This window comes from Melozone crissalis, unplaced genomic scaffold (assembly GCF_028551555.1).
Source record: "Melozone crissalis strain CALT ecotype California unplaced genomic scaffold, PUWL_Pcris_2 ptg000081l_1, whole genome shotgun sequence".
Taxonomy (NCBI): domain Eukaryota; kingdom Metazoa; phylum Chordata; class Aves; order Passeriformes; family Passerellidae; genus Melozone; species Melozone crissalis.
Genome location: NW_026535858.1, coordinates 16,394,928 through 16,415,166, shown reverse-complemented (window position 1 = coordinate 16,415,166; position 20,239 = coordinate 16,394,928). Strand labels below are relative to the sequence as shown.

The window sequence follows — 20,239 nt, the reverse complement described above, 5'->3', positions numbered from 1 at the left end:
GCGGGGAGCCGGAGCGGGGGAGGAGGAGGAGAAGGGGGAGGAGGAGCAGGAGCAGCGGCAGCAGCCGCGGGGGTTGGGGGGGCGGGGGAGGAAGGCCGGGGCCGAGGCGGAGCTTTGACGCGGGCCGGAGGGTGAGGAGCTCGCCGGAGCCGCCCCTGTCGTCAGTGCTGGCGGCAAGTCCTGGGAGCCGGGGCTGGTGGTGCCTCCTCCTTCTCCTCCTTCCTCTCCTCCTCCTCCATTGTATAATGCTGCGTGATCGCAGCCGCCGGGGCAGAGCGGAGGCTTAAATCCTCACGCCGCCTGCTCCTGCCTCCTCCTCCTCCTTTCCTCCTCCTCCTCCTTTCCTCCTCCTCCGCATCCCACCCGGCCCCTCCCCGGAGCGGCGCGGCGAGGAGCGACATATGGAGCTGCTCTAGGGCGAGAGTTTCCGACCTCCCCCTCTCCATGCTTTAGTTCTCAGGTGGAGCTGCATGTGGTGAGTGGGGCTGGGGGGCTGCGGGGCATCGGGGTGGGGGGGGGGGGGGCAGGGGGCGGCGACACTCCTCCACCCCCTCGGGCTTTGCGAGTCATCGGGGCTTGTTTTATCTCTACCTTTAAATTGGTGCCCGGGCAGAGGAGCCCGGGGCGGGGATCCTCCCCCTCTCCTCCGGGGAGGGTGGGGGGGTTCGTGCTGAGATGAGCAGAGGAGGGAGAGCGGCGAAGTTGACCTTAAAATACGCCCCCTCCCCCGCCGGTGCGGGGGGATCCCGAGCCGGAGCAGGTGCGGGGAGCCGGAATGTACTTTCCTACCGAGGTGGCTGTGCCGGCCCCGGTAGCGCGGCCGCTTGTGCTCCCCGGAGCCGGGCTCCCTCCGACGCCAGGAAAGCCGCGGCACCCCGGTAAGTTCGGTGTGCGCCCCGGAGCCCCTGGAGCCGGGGGCTGCAGCCCGGCTCCGTTCTCCCAGCAAGAGCGGGGGATTCAGGGAGTGCCGAGAAGTGCGGGCTGTAGTGCCGGGGGAGCTGAAAGGGCCTGGGGGAGACTTTCACTCCGCTGTAGCAAAGCTGACATATGGCTGGGCAGGACCCGGCTGGCCCCGCTGCCCGGCCCTTTTCAGGGGTTGGTGTTAAGGGCTGGGGATTAGCCTGTCTTTTCCCTGAGCAATAGCGCGCATGGGTCTTCCTTGGGAGCACCGCCAGCGCGGAGACACAGAGGCGTCTGGGGGCGATTTTGTGAGTAAGGTGGTGCATCTTTTGGAAGAGACGGCAAAAATGTGTATTTATTAGGATTTTCTTCGGGGTGGATGAACACTTGAAGAAAAATCCTTTTGTGGTGCCACTTTGATTTGGAGCGTTGGCTGCTTTATTCACATCAGGATCTGGAAAAATAAGTTATTCCTAAGCATGAAAATAGAAGTACAGTTACCTGCTGTCATTTCTTGCATTTTGTGAAGCACTGCTGGAAAAGCCAGGGCCACTTTAGTTGGAAGTCTGTGGAGAGGCTTGTGTGCTGTCCAGTGGGCCCCTCGGTGGCTGATTTACAGCTGTGGGTCAGCTGCTGGTGTAAAATAAAGCGAATCTGCCCATTTTATCTCCATCCGGGGGTGAGGGGCTGTCAGCTTCTTCAGCCGAACTTCAGTGCAGCACGCCAGAGCTGTTGCGTGTGGCAGCGTGTGCTCAGACACATCCGAGGCTCTCGGGAGCAGGGAAATCCAGGCTTTTTCATCTAGTGCCTGGTGCAGTCATCAGGGTGACTCTCGCTGCCGTCAGTGAGTGCTGGATTTTGCCACTCTAGAATGCACTATTGCTCAAACAGCGGTGGGAGAGGGCTTGGCTGCCCCAAACACCAGTTTTATGTGTGTGTCTCTCAAATGAGTGAGCACTTGCAATGTGTGTGAGTTCAAACAACGCTTTCTAGCTTTTTTAATTCTGATCATTTTAGGCATGCATGGGCACAAGTGAAGGTTCCTGTGTCTTATGGACTTCTCACAGGGTACAAAATTGACAGAGGCACTTCAGTTTGCCTCTAAGGGCACAGGAAGCTTTCAAATGGTAAAACAAACTATAAAAACGAATTCTGTTTTCAAATGATTGCTATAGAAATCAGCCAACTGATTTAGCAGGGTAAATTGAAAGTAGCCCTTTCTGGCTGAAGTTAAAATGCATGCCTTTGACATAATAGGATGGCATCTTTGGGCTCTGATTCAACATCATGAGCCAGGTGATGGTAGAGAGAGGAGGAGGATTAGGAGTTTGTGGTGCTGGACAGGTATCCAGGAGCGTGTCCTTCGGAATGCTTCCATTGTTCAGGCAAGTATTGCAGCATCCAATGTAACAGCTCTAGATATTCCTCCTCTCGTGACTGATCCTGCTTCCATTTAAGTTGGTAGCAGCAGCCACCCACTCCTTTTCTGCAGGAACTGGATTGGACTGCTGAACAAACGAAGCTAGACTTTGTGCATATTAAAATGCTGCTTTGATTTTTGTGTCAAGCTGATTTCTTTTTCTCTGAAGCTGATTGGAAACAAACAAAAAGAAACTTGATAGCCATAGGTCTCTCAGGTTTTGTCTTAAAGAGCATTAAATACATCTCTAGGTGCTGATTTATTAAGAGTTGTAATTGTGTTCCTTTATACACCTGCTCTTTTTTAATGGGAAAGATGAAATAAAGATTTTCACAGGGGAAATAATGACATAAATATACCAAGTGCTCAAATTGTCTGCCTGAGAGGCATCAAGGACTTTGAGATAATGTCCTAATAGCAAGGAAGCACTCAAACTTCATATTCAAAATTTATTTTTTTAGCTTCCATGAAGTACAGCAGATTTTATGCAGTATCTAGTTTGAAGGATTTTGCCATCATTCACACAAGCTGCTTTTTGTTTTTCAATAAATATTTCATTGGGAAAACATTTTTTTTTAGGAACTCTGACTTTTTTCACACTGATGTAAAGCACTCCTGGCACAGTTCATCTCTGGCAGTGCTAACACTAGACAGATGATCCAAAGTATTTGTGACTATTTTTGCCTTTATGTAACATCTTAAAAGTGTAATCTGTCAAACAAGGAGAAGGCAGTACTTTGAAAGTGCGAGTAGTCTTCTGGTGATCTACTTCTCATAAGGGCCAGGTAGCAAGAGAGACACCTCCTTTTAACTCAGCTCTGTAGTGTAACTGGCTCACAAGGAGACAGCTCCAGTTGCAGTGGTTCCTAAACTTGCGCACGAATCAGTGCCAGAAATAGCAGCTTTCAGTTACCAAGTCCAAAGATCAGGAGTGTTTCAAAGGAGAGAGCAAGGTCCAGCTTCAGTGTAAGCAGGTTGGCACTAAGCAGAGATCTTTAGTCTTGATGAATCTTTTGCTAATTAGTGGTTTGTGGAAGATGAAATTCGCCAATCTGAGCACAGCGCTCATTTTCTTCAGGGGTGTATAATTGCATGTTTTCTGTCACTTCTTTTGATTTTTAAACTTTCATCAGTCAGAGAAACTGCTGTCATGAAGAGGTGCCTGTTTTCTGTAAATGGAGAGAGACTCTCAACACACGTTAGTTCTTTAATTCTTTTATAAACAGAGTCAATTTTTGTGTTTGCTGTAGTGGAGGCTTCAGGTTTGTTCAGCATTACCAATGCAAACACTATAACAAAAATAAGATAACAATGCTCGGCTGTTCAACACGAGTGGGGAGGGCAAGGCCCGTGAATGCTGTGCTAACGCTGCTCCTGGGTGTGCTCAAGTGTAGCCCAAGCTGAGGTCCAAAGCAAACGTGTGGCTGGGAGGCAGCAGAGGTTTAGTGGGAGAAACAGGCTTGTGTGTGTCACAGCAGGGTCCTGCCCTGTCTCTTGGCTGTGTGGGTATTAAGCTGTGTGTCACTGTGCAGAGCACAAACTGCACTGCCGCCACGTCTGCCTCCCCGATGGCCCCTGATGAGCGTGTCAGATGCTGGCTGTCATTGCTGAGCGGCCAGGAGGAGCTGTGAAGATGTGCTGGCTGGGACATTCCTGCAGCACAAAGGGGATTTTCGGGGTGGGGAAGGCCTGATGCGATGGGCATTTCCCAGGGAGAGTTGGGGCAGTCTCCAGGGGTGATGGGTGCAGCCTCAGAGCCTTCAGAACGGCCAAACGGAGCCACTGGGGGTGGGAAGGCTTGGAAGGACCGAAGAAACTGTCAAGTCACCAGAGAGCAAGTTTTTGGTTTTCGTGTGTCCCTTCTTTGAGGGTGGAGGCTCATCTAGCTCAGGTGAGACAGCAACCACCACCACATCAGTGACACTGGATTCAGGCTGCTGTAGTGAAATTAAAACCATGCTCAGAGCCCTGCGTTAGGCCAGGTCAGACCACTGCTCTTCGAGTGAGGGGCCACGTTTGGTACCCTCCTCAGCTTGGTGCATAAAATCAGAGGGGTTGCCATAGGACTGAAGTTCCCAACCTGTATAACATGATCAGTGTTTTGAGTACCATTGGTTTTAAATTTTTCCTTAATATCACAAATTTCACCTTAATATCACCCTGGAATTAAGTTTTAAGTGGCATTGAATGACATGACTCTCTGTGTAATTATTAGGAGCCAAAACCTGTTTACTTTGCTTGCACACCAGTAAGGTGTGAAAGCAAAGTAAAGTTTGTTTTCAGTGAAGTTGGAATAAAAATTGAATTCTTGGTATAGAGTACAGAGAGAGGAGTTCAAACATGGCTTGTTTTCTTTTAATGTAATTTTGAAAACTGGGTAGTATATGGAAGTAGCAGAAAAAAGAAGTTCCCTTTTTCAAGGAGTCCTGAATTGGTGGAAAGATCTAAACTTGCCCTAATACTTCCTCAGATGTAACAATTAAAACTGTTTTTCTTGATCCCAGATTTTCCACCCCGGAAACCCTTTGACTGTTCGAGCCACACTCACCTTTAATGGAAATGTGACAAGCATTGGCTGTTTTCATACAGTTTCTTATAGTAGCCTGTAACATTAGTCTTTAAAAGCCCTCCTGTCGTGCCAGGCAGGCAATAAGGTTGAGTGAACTGTGCTATAGCAAGAACCACCCATGACTGGAGGTAAACTATGCGGATATATGTTGGGGTGGAGGTTGAAAGGAGCGTGGAGGGCATATTTGAAGCAGACTGTGCAACTGCTATAGCAGGTCTGACTAGTTTGAGATGCCTAAAGGCAGCTTTGTCTTAACTTCAGGTAGCTGCAAAATGAAGTTTTAAGTCCTAATTCAGAAATACATCATCATCATCTTCCGGTGCCTCCACAAACTTTACTTTTCATGTGCTTTTACAGGCACTCTTTCTCCCTTGGAAAAAAGCCTTTAGTAGGTACACATCCACGTGCATGCATATCATTTGCATATTTTTCAAATATACATTTCATCAAGATAGGAGACTAGCGTTTGTGTGCAAACCACAGTGTTTTTTTTGAACAGTGGTGGTTACATTTTGCTTTCTCACTGCTCTGTGGGCCTTGTGCGAGACAAGCCACTCTATTTCAGCACTTTAGGCACAGCCTGATTTGCTGTGGGTCGGGTCTCATGCCTGCTCCTGGCCCTGTGTTGGAGCAGTGCCTTCATCTGCAGGAGCCTGTGCTGTGGTCACAGGGATTTTGGCCAGGGTACTCCCATGTTGGCTGTCCCAGGGGTCCAATAACCTGCTTGGGTTACCCTGCTGGGACCTGGCTCCCCCTTTCCCCCTCCTGTTCCATCTGCTTGGTGAAATTGGCTCTTCTGAACAACCCTTCCACTTTCCTTCCCTAACTAAAGTGTTCCACAAATAGCTTGTGAATGAATAGAAGAGAGAGAATATTTTCTCTGTGAGTGACACACAGTGTCAAGCTTCCTGTCGCTGCTCTGCTTCCCCTTGCTGGCAGGGGCACACACGTGATGTGTGTGTGCTTGGATGAGGACTTTAATTGTGGGGAAAATCAGTATAATACTATCATGGGTGAGGTGAGTGGGTTGTGCCTGACTGAATATGAAATAAAGTTTCAGACATTTCATTTCCTGAGCTGTTCTCCTTCTGTATTTTCCGCTCCTGATTTCCAAATTTTCTAAACTAAATTTTAGTTTGTGGTTAAGTTAGTTTCTTCTGTGTTAATTAACCTGCCCTAACCATGCTTCAAAATACAGGCTTAATACAGACACATGTTGTCAAAATATGCTGTTAAAAATGTGCTTTCCTATAAGTTTAAATTATTTACTTGTAAAAGTCTAAATTACTCCACATAGAAGAGACGTGGGTCCCATGGTGGCTGTTTTAAAGAACATCTCTTCTGTATAGTACTTTTTGTTGTGAAATCAAGCAGGTGCAATGAAAAATGGAATCTCTTTTGTCTCTAACTCATAGCTATTACAGGTTGAGAATAGCTCAAGGTTGGCCAAAGTTCCCTTTAGTCAGTTTTCAGAAGGATCCTTTGTAGGACATGGAAACACATGTTGTATTTCAACAAATGCATGAACTTTAGTGCACTGGACTGAAAGGGCAGCAGTTAGCATCTTCTCCATCATTTAACACCATCTGAGCAAACTTTCTTGTCAAATTTTAACTATGTTTTAAAAATTTGTTTTGTGTTCACTGGTGGGGGAGTAATGTCCAACAGCTTTTTCACCTCCTTAAGAGAAGCTTGCAGGGTGAGTGGATTCTTTTTCATAGAATGTATTTGTTTGCAGGGTTGTGTTCCTTTTATTTAAGTAAAAATGTTGAAAAAAGCTTATGTGCTGTTTAAGCTACTTCAAAAAATGCCAGGGAAACACCTTTCTTTTCTCCTAACTCTCAGTAGTGCAAAACTGGTTAGCAAATAAAATTTGCAGGCCAGAAACTAAAATGACTTGTCATTGCTGGGATTTGTATGGTGCATTTGCAGCATATATTTCTTCAGAGGATTTTTTTTTCCTTTCTCCTCTTCTTCTCTCCTGCCATTTGCTGCTTTTCAGTTTGACTGTGATAATTTATTCAACACTGTTTTCAGAGCAATAACCTACTTTTTGGCAAACCATTCAGTTCTTTCAATAGTGTGGGGGTCCCCCCCTACCATGTGTTTATTAAGGGTCCATGACAAGGGGGAAAAACAAGGTATCTTTGGGGAGAAGATGCTACGATTGGATTCAAACAAAGTAATTATACATAGGTGAGAAAAACTCCCTTATTATACACGAAGGGGTCTCTCCCTCATGGGTGCACACACAATTCTCATTAACCTTTGCAGGAATTGCACAGGTCCAGTGGAGATGGGTGTGCAGTGCTCAGTCCCTGCACACACTGAAAATAAAAGGCAGCCCGTGCCACGTGCGTGCCAATAGAGATGTCGTGTACAACACAACACAACACAGCGGCGCCGTCATCCATTGTTCTGTGTGCAGGGGAGGAGGGGTGCACAGCCAGCCTGGCTGTTTCATCATTCTCCCTTAGAGCTGACCAGCAGCATCTTGTCATTACAGGCGTGTAATTTTAGCAGTGAAAAGGGAGAGTGTGTGTGTGTGTGTGTGTGTGTGTGTGTGTGTGTGTTTCCCAGCCTGTGTCACTTTCTGGTAGCTGTTCTAGGTCTTTCAGATGATTGTTTTGAATTTCATTTACAAGCGAGGTGTCTCTTTTTAGACAGCGCTTGAGCTGTGCTGGTGCCTGCTGGCTCTGCAGTGGGAAGGAATGGAAGGCAGTCTTTGCTGAACTGGGCCCTGGGGCAGTACACAGCCATCTTAATTGCTGCTGTTCCTCCTCTTGAGGAGATGGCTCTGGTTCTCCCAGCATGGAGTTGTGTGCACCGGCACCAGTGTGGCTCCTTGCTCTCTGACATGGGAATTCATGGTGTTGTGGTGCTGTCTGTGGGACCAGCACCTCCTGCTTCCATGCAAGGAGGCCCGGAGTGCAGCACTTGGGGGAAGAAACAGTGGTGTGGAGCAGGAAGAGCTGCTGGGCTGATCCCAGGGAGGCTTGTGTGTAGAAGCCCTTGCATTGGGTTGCCATTGCCAATGCACCCATATTTTTTGGGTGCCAACAAGCAGAGTCTGCTGAATAATCAGCTAATCCCGTGGTAAAGTCAGGGGCTCTGGCACAGTGCTGTGCCTGGTTTGCTTTACTGCAGCTCTGATTTCCTGCTGCTGATGCCCAGGTGTGTAAAGCAGCTCCTGGTCCTTCAGCAGATTGCTGAGCCCATGTGTTCACAGCACAGTGGAACTCAATTCGCACTTGGCAGGCCTGGCTGCTTCTTTAACGCTGCTACATGGAGATCCAAATTTCAAAACAGCCTCAGCCTGGCTCTTTTTGGTGTCTCTCTGAAGCACAGAGCCCAGGTAAGCTGACCCCCAGAGAAGGAGGCTCCTGGTGGTGGCTCAGACACTGTTGTGAGCAGACCGTGTGTGCAGCCATCCTGGGAAAGGATGTAGAGGAGATTTGGCACAGAGGTGACCTGAGATAAGGGCAGCTTTCCCTTCTCCTGGAAAATCTCTCTCCCCTCAGTAGGTAGCCCTAACAAAGCATCTCCTGGTGGTGGGAAGGGGGGACAGCTCCACCCTGATCTGGCTCAGAGCTGGTGGTTGGTGGTCAGCAGGGCCAGGCCTGTGAAGGGCTGTGGCAGGGTTGGCAGTCATGGACAGTGTGATTCCTAAAGCTTTCAGTTAAGGACAAGACCAAAAAAGGGCAGGCTGGGGGCTTGTTTGCATCTTCTGGGTGCTGTTTTATAAAGAAGCACACGGGAAGTCCTGTCTGAAGCACAACATGTGAGGATTGACATTTTGGCTTTGAGATCTTTGAGTCAGACATCAGTTTCTGCTGGGCAATCCAAACCTGTTCTGCTTTTTTCCAGTAAAGACTACTGCCTGCCTGTATGTGAATGTTAAATAAATGCTTTCCAACCCTGGTGTCTTACCCTGGTATATTCTCCCTCTTGCTTTGCACTGAAGAGCAGTTGCCAGAGTTGCACAGGGCTTTTGCTCTTGCCTTCAGCCTCACAGTGGTTTGCAGTGTGCCTTGCTGGCTTTCCATGCTCAGAACCTGTGCAGTCTTGTCCACCTTCTGGTTCTGCCAGGGCAGCCTTTAATGCTTTAACAAGCTAACAAGTGCTCCTCTGATTTAAACTTGCATTAACTTCTGCTACCCTGATAGAATTCCTAATATTATAAACACCCTTAATAACACGGCTATAATCTAGAAAACCTGCTGTCCTTTTTCCAAACAATTACTTAATGAGGCAGTAATTTATTCTAAGCTATATTTATTGGAGCCCATTCCAGCTTTATCAGACGTACTCTGGTTGGATGTGTGCAGTTAGTCAAAAACATTAAAACTGCTCCACTTCTTCCAGGGGAACATGTTACATTTAGCAAACTGACAGCATTAGAAACTGTTTCCAATTTAATAGAAGCATATGTTTCCTGCAAGGCTTAACACGCTGCAGAGTCAGAGATTGCCTTCCACTGCGGCTTTGCCTTTTTTTAGCGTGGTGAAAAGGAGCTGCAAACTGAAGGCAGAAGTGGAGTTTGTGTTTCTGGTTGTTTTGCAGAGATCCTTCTAGCAGGGCTTCGGCGGGCTGCAAGTTTAAGAAACTCTCAAGAAAGTGGTGTGGGCGGTGCACACAGAGCTCTCGCTCCAAATGCAGTTTCTGATCATGAACAAACAGCGAGAGCTCGCTTTGCCCTCTGGGCCTCAAATAGTACAGTATGCAACAAGGGAGAGCAGGCAAGGCACGAGGATGGAAACAGTAGGATCAGATTACAGTTTCAAAATATCGCTGGAACACGTTGGCTGGCGTTACACTATTGACTGGCTTTATAATTGCATTGCTTATTTGCTAGGGAAGGCTTCACCTTACTTTCTGATTAACATGGGCACTCCTTCGGGGACCGGGGACTCCGGGCTCTGAGTATCAAAGGCAAACCCCGTGAGACCTGCACGACTTCAGATGCTTCTCAAATGAGAGTCTGAGCTTCCTCTGTTGTCTCCTGTTTGCCAGAGGTTTCCTTACACAGCCCCTATTGAAGTTCTGATTAGAATAGCCTCTAACAGTCACTCACTATGGTTTTCCTTCTTATTTTGATTTTAACTGGAGAGGAGAAAAGACCCCTGTCACTCATCTTGCTAGCTGCTCCTTGCTCAGTCTTCACTCTGTGTGAAGTGCCTAAAGCAGGGGGCTAAGGCTGTGTTTCTGTAGGGAGAGAGAAGCTGCCTGTCTTGCTAAATGCAGCAATGGGGTGCTGAGGAGCTTTACTTGCTTCTCTGTTTCTTCTGGAAGAGCTGAGGTTTACCCATCCACCACAGGAGACGGGGAAGAGTTAGGTCCCTGTAAAATATGTGTGAGAAATACCTGCCACTTAGAATTACTGCTGGCACTGACAGCCTTGCAGTGAAGGCTTGCAAACATAAAAACAATCCCCTGTACTCTCTGGAAGCAGAGAGCTGCCCAGGAGGCCAATTTTTTTATATACTCTAAAGGAGAGTTTTGTAAGTGATTATTAAACCTCACTCAGTTAAAAAAAAAAAAAAATTAAAAAGGGCAGCCAGAATTAATGTAAAATGTGTCAGGGAAAACAAACCTTGTAAATACAGAATGTCTGAGCACTGGCCTGGAGAGGACAGAAACCCCTGCACAGCTCCGTTCCCCCTACCTTTCTTTGGGGGTTGTGGGATTTGTTTCCTAACTCACATGTGGCATGAGACACAGTTCTTACCAGGCAGCGTTGTCAGGAGTCCTCTTTAGCCAGGCAACATGGATGCAGTACACTCCAACATGTGAAAAAGCATCAGATCCCGAGAAAGCAGCCTTGTGAGGGAAAAAAAAAATAAAATTAAAGAACACTCCCCCCCTCCCCCAGCCGCCATCCGGGCCGGTCGGTTCACACCCTGCAGGCAGCTGCAGCACAGCACAGGCAGCGGGGCCGTGCAGCTCCGCATGGAACAGGCTGTCCCAGCTCGGGGATGCTGCCGTGCCAGGCTTTAAACACTCCGGTGTCAGCAGATGAAATCCCCAAGGAGGGGCCATTTCCACCCAGCTCTGGCTGCTGCCTGTGAAAGTCCATGTTGCTCGTTCGCTCCAGCCCTGCTGTTAAACCTCGACACCTGGGCTGCTCAGCTTTCCCCCTTGTTTTGAGCAGGGCTGGGAGAACCTGCCAGGTTTATACTGGCCTTGCCCTCTGCTTTTCCTTTGTCACTTTCAATGGGAGGAGGGTGCCAGTGCTCTCAGATGTCTGCCTTCCACCTGCTGGGGCAGGTTTGCTGTGCTTTGCCAGATCCCGCTGGCCAAGGAGCATCCTTCTGTAGTGGGTGAGCCCATGGTCCTGCCCCAAGGGGTCTTCTGCAGATGTGGTCATTCTCTCTCTCTGCTGTGGCCTTGGGGATGTGGAAACTGGGACAGGGAGAGAGAGGTTTACTGGCTTGCCTCCCTAGCTCTAGGGGACAGATACTTTGAAGTTGTGGAGACTGGTTACAAGTTCAGGTGGTCCCTCAGGCTGGGTCCTGCAGCACTGAAATACCTCACAGCAGCTCAGCCTGCCTCTGTTAGCTCAAAGGGTCTTACCAGTTGAACACAGTTGGCATAAAAGGCCTTTTTATTTTGGTCCTGCAGCTATCTGTGCCAAATCCTCATTCTGCTGAAGTCAGTAACAAAACACCCATTGACTACCATTGAGCCAGGATACAACCAATGGACCCCTCAAGGATGAGGAGTGAAGGATGGAGGAGAGGAAAATTGTATTTCATGTGCCAGAAGTGACACAGAAAGCACTTCCACAATTCACCGGGTAGGTTCTTTGAGAAAACCTGGTGAGGGTCACTTACCTCTGAGGTTTGTGAACTTGTGGGAATGAAGTGTACAAATTCAGTGCTCTCATTGCACTCTGGAGGCTCTTATGGGGGAGCTTTGGTGTTCTGGGGTTTTGTTGGGTTTTTCCATGCACATGTGTGAAGTAGCATTTTATTTTAATTCCCCCAAGTTGCTTTTTTCTTTCTCTCTCCTTTTTTACCCCCCTGTGGTTTGAATTGCCTAAGACTTCAGAAAGTAGCTGGTCCTGCTTTAAACTCCTCTCACAACCCCTGTGGTTCACACCTGTGTTTCGGTGTTTGGCTGCCTGGAGGGGAATGGTTGCCTGTGGACTCAGGGATTTTGTGATGCTTTTACCTTTTTGAGCAACATGATGTTTGTTCTAAAAGTAACCTCAACTCTAATAAGCTAATTATTTATAATTTATAATAAGCTGTTCATCCTCTACACTGACAGAGGGGGTGGCGTAAATCCGTGAGTGGAAATGTGACTTCGTAAAAACCCTTTTCTGCTGTTTCTCTTGATGTTCAGTTCCTCCTTTTTTTTTTTTTATTCTCCTTCCTGTCTGTCTCGATGAGCAGGGAGGGCCTAGTGGATTGTAGAATTGATTTCCAAGATGAGTTTTCGGTCTTGAGAGGTATTTTAAACTTAATTGTTAAAAGTCTTTGAGAATTAAAATTACAGGTTTTTTGTTGGGCAAAATCACTTTTCCTCTCAGTTTTTACATATCTGGTGCTTTTCTATGCCAAAGTGCCGATTACTGAAGACTTCAGAAATAATCTGGCAGTGTTGAAGTGTCCAAAGCACAATCAATAAACACAGTGCTCCTCTCACAGTCTACACGTACCTCTGTCCTCCTGAGAGCGAAGGATTCATCATCACTGGGTGGGCTCAGAGACACAGGCATTGCACGAGCTCTTCTGCCGTTCATCGCTGAGGGCTGACTCCAGAGAACCTTCCACTCCAGGCTGATTATCTCTTCTACTGAGCCCCAACTGCTTTTTCTCCCAGCTCTGTCTGAAGAGCATGCAGAGCCAATAAAAGGAAGCTAAATGACACGCAAACGAGGAAAAAAATATACTACTTTTGTTTTTCAATTAAGAAAAGACAGCTCCCAAACAATGCTAGGGTTTCTCTGGCGCTGAGGCGCGTGCAATCGCCCTAAATGGGCAAAAAAGCAAGTAGTATCTTTGTCAGCAACAATGGTCTAGCTTTTGGTTCTGGGTCTTCCAGAGCTGGAGCCAACTGGTAGATAATATTGGGGAAGATCTCCAAGTAACTCCCCCCGCCCCAATCTCCAGAAAGATGCAGCTTTTCCATTGTCTTTCTTCAGCTTTCTGCTTCCACATACCTAAGAAACATTGAAAACTCACTTGCAGACCAAAACCCTGCAACACCCTTTATTACAACAGCAACAACAACAACAAAGTGACGTCCAGTCTCAACTCTTAACACCCAGCCTCAAAATTGTGTTTAGCAAATGGGTGAAAGTGCAGCAGAATTACATCTGGCTGAGGTTGCTGCTCGGGCAAAATAGATGCATGAAAGACCTTCCATGAGCATTACCATTTATTTCTGCCTGTGCAGTGCCACGTTTGGATGGGTTGGTGTTGTCTGGCTGCCCTTGTCACAGCTGTATGGCTTGGTTGGACAGCTCTCTTTTGACACCTGGGATGGTGCGGGTTTGTCTCTTTATGTACTGATCTTTGGTCAAGCTGATCTTTTAAGTTTGGCATTTTCATTTTCCCAGCAGGAGGTTTGGCTGGAAAGGCTAGAAGCAAAGTTTTTGAGATGAACAGAATTGATTGAGATCAAATGCTGGTATTGTACAGCATCCTTTTTTTTTAATGTTATTCTTTATCTTAAGACATACAACACTGATCCCTTTAATGCAGGCATGAAAGTGATTGGTTGAAGGAGGGAAGAGATGGTTTGAACTGTAAAGAACAAGCAGACAACATTGTCTTAAGCTTTGATAGTCAGACACTATGAAATTCCTTTTTGAAGAACCGAGGAAGACTTGCAAGCCCCCAAGCATGTCTGATTTTACCAACTCTATCAGTTGGTCTAAAAAGATATCACCTCCTTGCTTCGCTTGGCATGAATGAAGTGATTTATGGAAACTGGAGGAAAACATTCTTTACAATTCCTATTGGCATGCCAGAGGAGAAGGGGATAAAATAAAACTTTACAAAGCCAAGAGTCTAGCAGTGTTTATTTGAGCCTTCTCCTTGGTGGAATAAAGCCTCCATGCTTAGGCTGACATCCTGCTTTGGTGCTTTAGGGGTTAAACCCTCTTCAGAGAGTATTAGTGGGGAAAAAGGAAACTGAAAGCTGTGCTGAAAAGCTAGTAGGTGAGCCTGGGAGTTGCCTGATCTATTTTATCTTTTAAAAGGGCAAGCTCTGAATCAAGCTACAATGAAGATGGAGTGAGATGTGAAAGCTTGACAGTCACACATACAGGAAATCTTGAATTATCTCTGAGCTTCCTGGAAAATGACGTAGTGAGGTTATCATAGTATTTACTCAGCAATGATCCCATAGTTCTTACTGATCAGCTTTAAATAAGTGTTCACTACCAGCACCTCAGCCTTGGGTGGAAATGGGCTCGGTTGGGTTTGTTGGAAATGCTTGGCAGCGTCACCTGGCAATGATGAATAACTGAGCACAGGGAATGGAGCCTGGGCTGTTTTCTTTATCATGGGGGAAAAGGTTTGCTTTGTACAGGGAATGTTTTTATACATTCCTGGCAGAGGCTGACAAACTTCAAACTCTTCTAGTCCCAAAGCCATTTAAAAATGTCTTCTTTAAATAGGGCATTGTAGAAGAAGCACTGCTATGTCTTTAGGTCAGAGTCTATCTTTTTTCAGGGGGAGGAGATAGCAGGAAGGGATGGAAAGCTGCTCATCTCCTCCTAACCCCATGCTGCTTTAAAAACGTGCTGGAATTGGGCAGGGTTTTTAATTCTTGCTAGCCCCATCCTCCCTTTCTCACTCTTATCTGTCTGAAGTGAAAGGAAGCGTGTCTGCTGTGAACACTGGAATAGCAAAGCCCCCCGCTCGCCCCCCAGACCCATGTGAGCAGCTCCAGAGCAGTCCATGGAAGTGACACTAGGGAGCAGAGAAAAGCCAGACTTCGGCAGCAGTGCTAAATTTCAGAGGTTTTGTTCGCCCGAGATTCCAGGCGCAGGAATTGCTGGTTGCTGGCCAAGCAGCTTGGATGGCAGCCTACCTGTTCCTCAGCTCTGCTCAGCCTGCTCCCTCCCCCCCCTTTCTTTTTTTAATTGCATAATATGCTAGAAAATTATCTGGATTTGGGACTTATTTTTAACCAGAAGAGGCTCGCTTCACCCGATCTGGTTTTCGATTTACCGCCCAGCAAATGCTCTCTGAAGCTCTTGTAGCACTGAGACCCTGACTTCTTTAGCCTCCTTGCTTTCCAAGGGTCTCTTTGCTCTTAAATGTTGGTCAGTCATTTTTGGTGATGTTAAACTGTGTTGTCTGTCTGCTGAACTGGTGTGCGACCATCAAACTGTGTTAGACCTGCCTGGTGCAGTTGTTTCGCAGGCACTAATCCCACTGGGTGGATTGGGAATTGTACTCAAATAAGGAAGGCAAATTTTGTCTCCTAGATGATAGCTGCATAATGTGAGAAGGGATCTGGGGTAAAAATCTGTATGGCCACTGCAACTTCTTTCTGGATACCTGTGGCTAGAAAGCCTCTTCCATTTTTTTGGAGTTTTTTTAGGTTTTTTTCTTTTTTTTTTCTCGTTAAACAAGGCAGACTTCTTCATGTCAGAAGAATTTGTTAAACAGAGGGAAGGATACAAGAATGAACAGGGAGCTCCTTGTGATCATATTAAAAGAGTGAGCGGGTTAGAGCTCCAGCACCTCACCATCCTACCTGAGAAAATGAGGGAGAATAATGCCAGGTCATGCTACTGCCACAGCACAGCAACTCCTTCATTCCTCTGCATTTGGGAGGGATCTTGGTGTCACAAAAATAATGGTGACAAAATGAGGTTGGGACTGTGCTGTGTAGAGGAGCATTTCCAGGCACTCTGAAACATCCTGGAAGAGATGGCACTGGGGACTGAACTGCCCTACTTAATCTTAGCTCAGAAATTATTTATAATATGGGGCAAGTTTGGTAAAATCCCCTTTGTTTCCTTCAAAATCTGCCATCTGACCAGCAGCAGAGTGTAGCACAGAGAGTGGTCTTGGGGATTAGAGTAAAAGACTTGACAGATCTTCTTCTTCTTCTTCTGTAATTTATCTAATTCTGAGTATAATAACTGCATTTCCTGCTCTGGTACTTTAGTCCTTAGGCTATCAGCTAAATAAACCCATATGTGTGTATCCTGGTGTACCAAAGGGCTGATCTCCCAACCTCACTGGGGAAGTTTCTCTTAACACACAATTGCTTGAGCCTCACTTCCCTTCCCCCGTGAACACACTTTTCAATAAAAAGAGGAAATTCATTGTGAGAACTTCAGTGCTTTACATTTGTATTCCCAGGCATAGCACTGCCTCAGTCAGGGAATGTAAGGAAACATTCAGTACAGTGCCTGTGGCTCATGCTCCTATGGACAGGTATTTGCTTAATGTAAGGAAGAGGAAATTTGCTGCCAGGCATGCCAGATCTTGACTGTTATAGATGCTGTCTGAATTCCTGCTTGGAATTCACCAGCACAGCCATGCCTAAACACGGATGGACCAGAGAGCCCTGTGTTAGGGTGGCTGCTGCTTGCCCATCACGCTGCTGTGCGCCAAGGCTGACTTATTGATGGGGACAGATGTGCACCTGCCTTGCTGCCTTCATCAGTGTCCTCTCTTCCCTTGCAGATATATGTTGGGGAAAGGAGGAAAGCGGAAGTTTGACGAGCATGAAGATGGGCTGGAAGGCAAAGTGGTGTCTCCCACTGACGGTCCCTCTAAGGTGTCTTACACCTTACAGCGTCAGACTATCTTCAACATTTCCCTTATGAAACTTTATAACCACAGGCCATTAACCGAGCCAAGCTTGCAAAAGACAGTTTTAATTAACAACATGTTGAGGCGAATCCAGGAAGAACTCAAACAAGAAGGCAGCTTGAGGCCCATGTTTGTGGGCGCTTCGCAGCCTGCCGACCCTCTCAGCGACAACTTCCGCGAGGCGCAGCCGGCGTTCAGCCACCTGGCCTCGCCGCCCCTGCTCCCCGCCGACCTGGTAAGCACTATGCCCCTGGAGTCCTGCCTCACCCCGGCCTCTCTGCTCGAGGACGACACTTTTTGCACTTCCCCGGCTGTCCAGCACGATGGTCCGACGAAGCCACCACCTCCTGCTCTCCAGCCAGTAAAGGACAGCTTCTCCTCAGCCTTGGACGAAATCGAGGAGCTTTGTCCAGCACCTACCTCCGCAGAGGCAGTAGCAGCTGAGCCGGCAGCCGACGACTCAAAAGCCCAGCCCAGCGAGTCCAACATCCACAAGCCCGAGGGCCTGCCGGAGAGCAGAACGGCTGAATCCAAACTCATGGACCCCCTGCCTGGCAACTTTGAGATAACAGCTTCCACAGGTTTCCTCACAGACTTGACCCTGGATGACATTCTGTTCGCTGACATTGATACGTCCATGTATGATTTTGACCCCTGCACGTCTGCCACGGGGGCTGCCTCAAAAATGGCTCCTGTCTCAGCAGATGAGCTCCTAAAAACTCTCGCTCCGTACAGCAGTCAGCCAGTAACTCCAAATCAGCCTTTCAAAATGGATCTCACAGAACTGGATCACATCATGGAGGTGCTTGTTGGGTCTTAAAAATATTAGAAATATAGCAACTTTTTTTTTTTGTCTTTTTTCTTTTTTCTTTTTTTTTTTTTTAATTTTAAGTACCAGTATATACACTTGGTAGTATTTCCATAGTCCCTCCCAGCCCCGATTCACAGCACTGTGCATGCATCCTTGCTTGCCTTTTTTGAAAAGAAAAGGATCACACTAGTTTTTGCTTCGAGCAGAGTTGGAGTGCCTTCATCCATGTATGACCACTTCTAATGTATTTTTTTTAAAGTGGTTCCTCAAGGAAGACCGAATATCCTGGTATAGGAAAGAATACGTATTGTAGACAATGTTATGTTATTACAAAAAAAAAAAAGAAAAAAAGAAAAAAAAAGGTAAAAGCTAAGCACAAGGATTATGTTGGGGAAAGCTGTAAATTGCATGTGCATACTTGTCTATTTTTTCTATAAGTTTTATTGCAAGAGGTAAAAAATTTTATTATTTAGATAATCTCAATACCATTTTAGCCCTGTATAGGTTGACTTTAGCAATTCAGCCTTTTGGAGGCATTAACCTGCTCCTCTTTAAGTGTTGCATTTACATGGCTGTTTAGAAACTGCTGCCCAAATTTATTTTATATTTTTGTACAGATTCTGCAGTTTATGGTATTGTTTTTTCTAAAAACAAATGCTGTTTATACACACAAAAAAAATAGCTATTTTGATAGGATTTGCTCACATAGTTCCTGCATAATTCAGATGTACAAGAACCACTTGTACTTTTATACAGAGTTGTAATGTTTTATATGTGTATGGTGCAAAGAGAAAATTGGATCAAATAAGCCTGCAGTCGGTTTCCCTGAATGCAAACAAAAGAAAAAGTGCTTTAAGAAAGGGCTGGGAGCTGCTTCTGCCAGAGTTTCACAAGTGTTTGCTCCCTGCTGTACCCACTGCGCACTACTGTGATTCCTGAAACTTAGAGCCATGTCCTTTCCAACACGTATGTGAAGCAGTTGGCAGGAAACAGTTGTGGAACTTCACCCCGGAGCTCCTGAGCGCTGCCGTGGCCGCAGCTCCCGCCCGCCCCACGTGGAGCCTTAACCCGGCGGAGATCGGCACCTCCTGACCCGGAGCTCCCGGCAATGGTGAGGGGAGCCCGGAGCCTGAGAGCCAGCCAGGCTCCCGTGGCATTCCCTGACTGACGGCGCGGGGCTGGGAGCGTGCGCTCGCCCTTTCTTGGAGCATTTCTCCTCCCCTCTCCCACCTCACTGTGCTAAGTGCTGAAAAAGGCAGCTTCAGTATTACTGCAGTGAAGCTCATCTCGTACCTGCACTGGATGGACTTGCTTCAATATCCATTGCTGTCGAAACTGGAGCCAGTCGTGTGACATCACTTGGCATCTCGTATAGAGTTGGGTTCTTGTATCAACTGCGTTACCTGCTTCACACTTTATAGACCCGTTTTACAAGGAATATACAGACACAGCTTTCTATGCATGGTCCCCTCACCCGTAACACCTGAGAAGTCTTCTTACTGCACCAATAGCTGGTTTTTTTTCCTGAGTTCGTTGTGGTGTACATTTAATTTAAAAAGAAAAAAATGTTTGCAATGTATCATGCCTATTGCTGAAGTTGCTACGGCATTTTAGTTTTCCAATGGTACTTTAGTTGTTGAGTGCCGGTTACAACCTGTATTGTTGACATGCCTATGGCTTCTTTAGGAATAACTTTTATATTTATTTAAGAAATTTTAAATTATGTTTTACGTCATTTGGCAATATTCAGTCAGTTCTGCTCCCTTCTTGTCACGGATGAAATTGGGTCTTGCCTGCCTTTTGAGGAGGCGGCTTTTTGTAAATTGGCACTTTAAAGCAGGCCATATATATTTATTAGTATATAGATAGATGTAACATAGATATGCACACAGACACAGGATGAGAGCAAATACATTTTTGCAATGAAGGAACTCCTAATGGAAATGAAATGCATCATGTACAGCTGCGAAAGGCGCTTCTGGCTCCCAGCTCATCTGTCAGGGAGAGACAGGGCTGGGGGAGGAGGGGAGCACTGGCCCAGGGGGGTGGGTTTGCTTTTTTCTTTTTCCCAAGCTGAGCTCCGTGAAGCACTGGGGTGCTGGTGGATCTGCAGTCACCACACAGACTAAAGAGAAAGGAGGTTATGCTTCAATGGAGAACCACTGACCAAGTGTAGCGTTAGGGACCAGGGGAAGGGAGGGCAGGGAGGGGAGGGACAGCTCCAGCTCCACCCAGCCCTTGTTCCACAGCAGTCCTCAGCCCTCGCAGGAGAACCCACAGCCTTTCTGTCCCTGCACCTCGAGAACCTGGGAACACAAACCTGGAACAGCACCAGGCTCGGTAACTTGGAGGCACTTGCCTTACCATGGTTAAAAACTGATTTGCAGGACGCTGGAGCCATCTGTTTTTTGGGATTACTTGAGTATTTACGCGTGCATAAATATCACCTGCTAGGCAAAAGCTCCCATCAGTGCCCTTCTCAGAGACCTGTGCTGTTCAGGGGAGTCAGCTGAAGGGAAGTTTTTGTACCCAGAGAGCAGGAGCTGAGCTCTAAATCCAGCCTGCCGCTTGGGCAGTGTCTGTGGCTCCTTGGTGCTGAAGCACATGTCCTGGGGCAGAATCCCTGCAGGAATCCCACAGGACAGAAACCTACTTGATTTGTGGGACTCAGCAGAAGGTTGGGAAGGCTGCTGCAGGCCTGGGTCGAAGGGCTGAGCTGTGGCTTTCCCCCTGCCCAGTCACTGACTTGC

The 20,239-nt window shown here is 47.1% G+C and overlaps 1 protein-coding gene across 5 annotated transcripts in view; it reads left to right on the top strand.

Moving 5' to 3' along the window:
* SERTAD2 (SERTA domain containing 2) overlaps positions 1-19,811 on the top strand; it is a 76,688-nt gene extending 56,877 nt beyond the window's left edge. For 3 of the 5 annotated variants that reach the window (XM_054290588.1, XM_054290586.1, XM_054290587.1), the window contains one exon: positions 16,550-19,811. In XM_054290588.1, the coding sequence (XP_054146563.1) occupies positions 16,554-17,498 (945 nt within the window). In that variant the 5' untranslated portion in view covers positions 16,550-16,553 and the 3' untranslated portion in view covers positions 17,499-19,811. Of the gene's footprint in view, positions 1-180; positions 476-11,455; positions 11,686-16,549 lie in introns of those variants that run through there. The other 2 variants (XM_054290584.1, XM_054290583.1) reach the window with 2 other exon arrangements.
* The last annotated feature ends 428 nt before the right edge of the window (positions 19,812-20,239 follow it).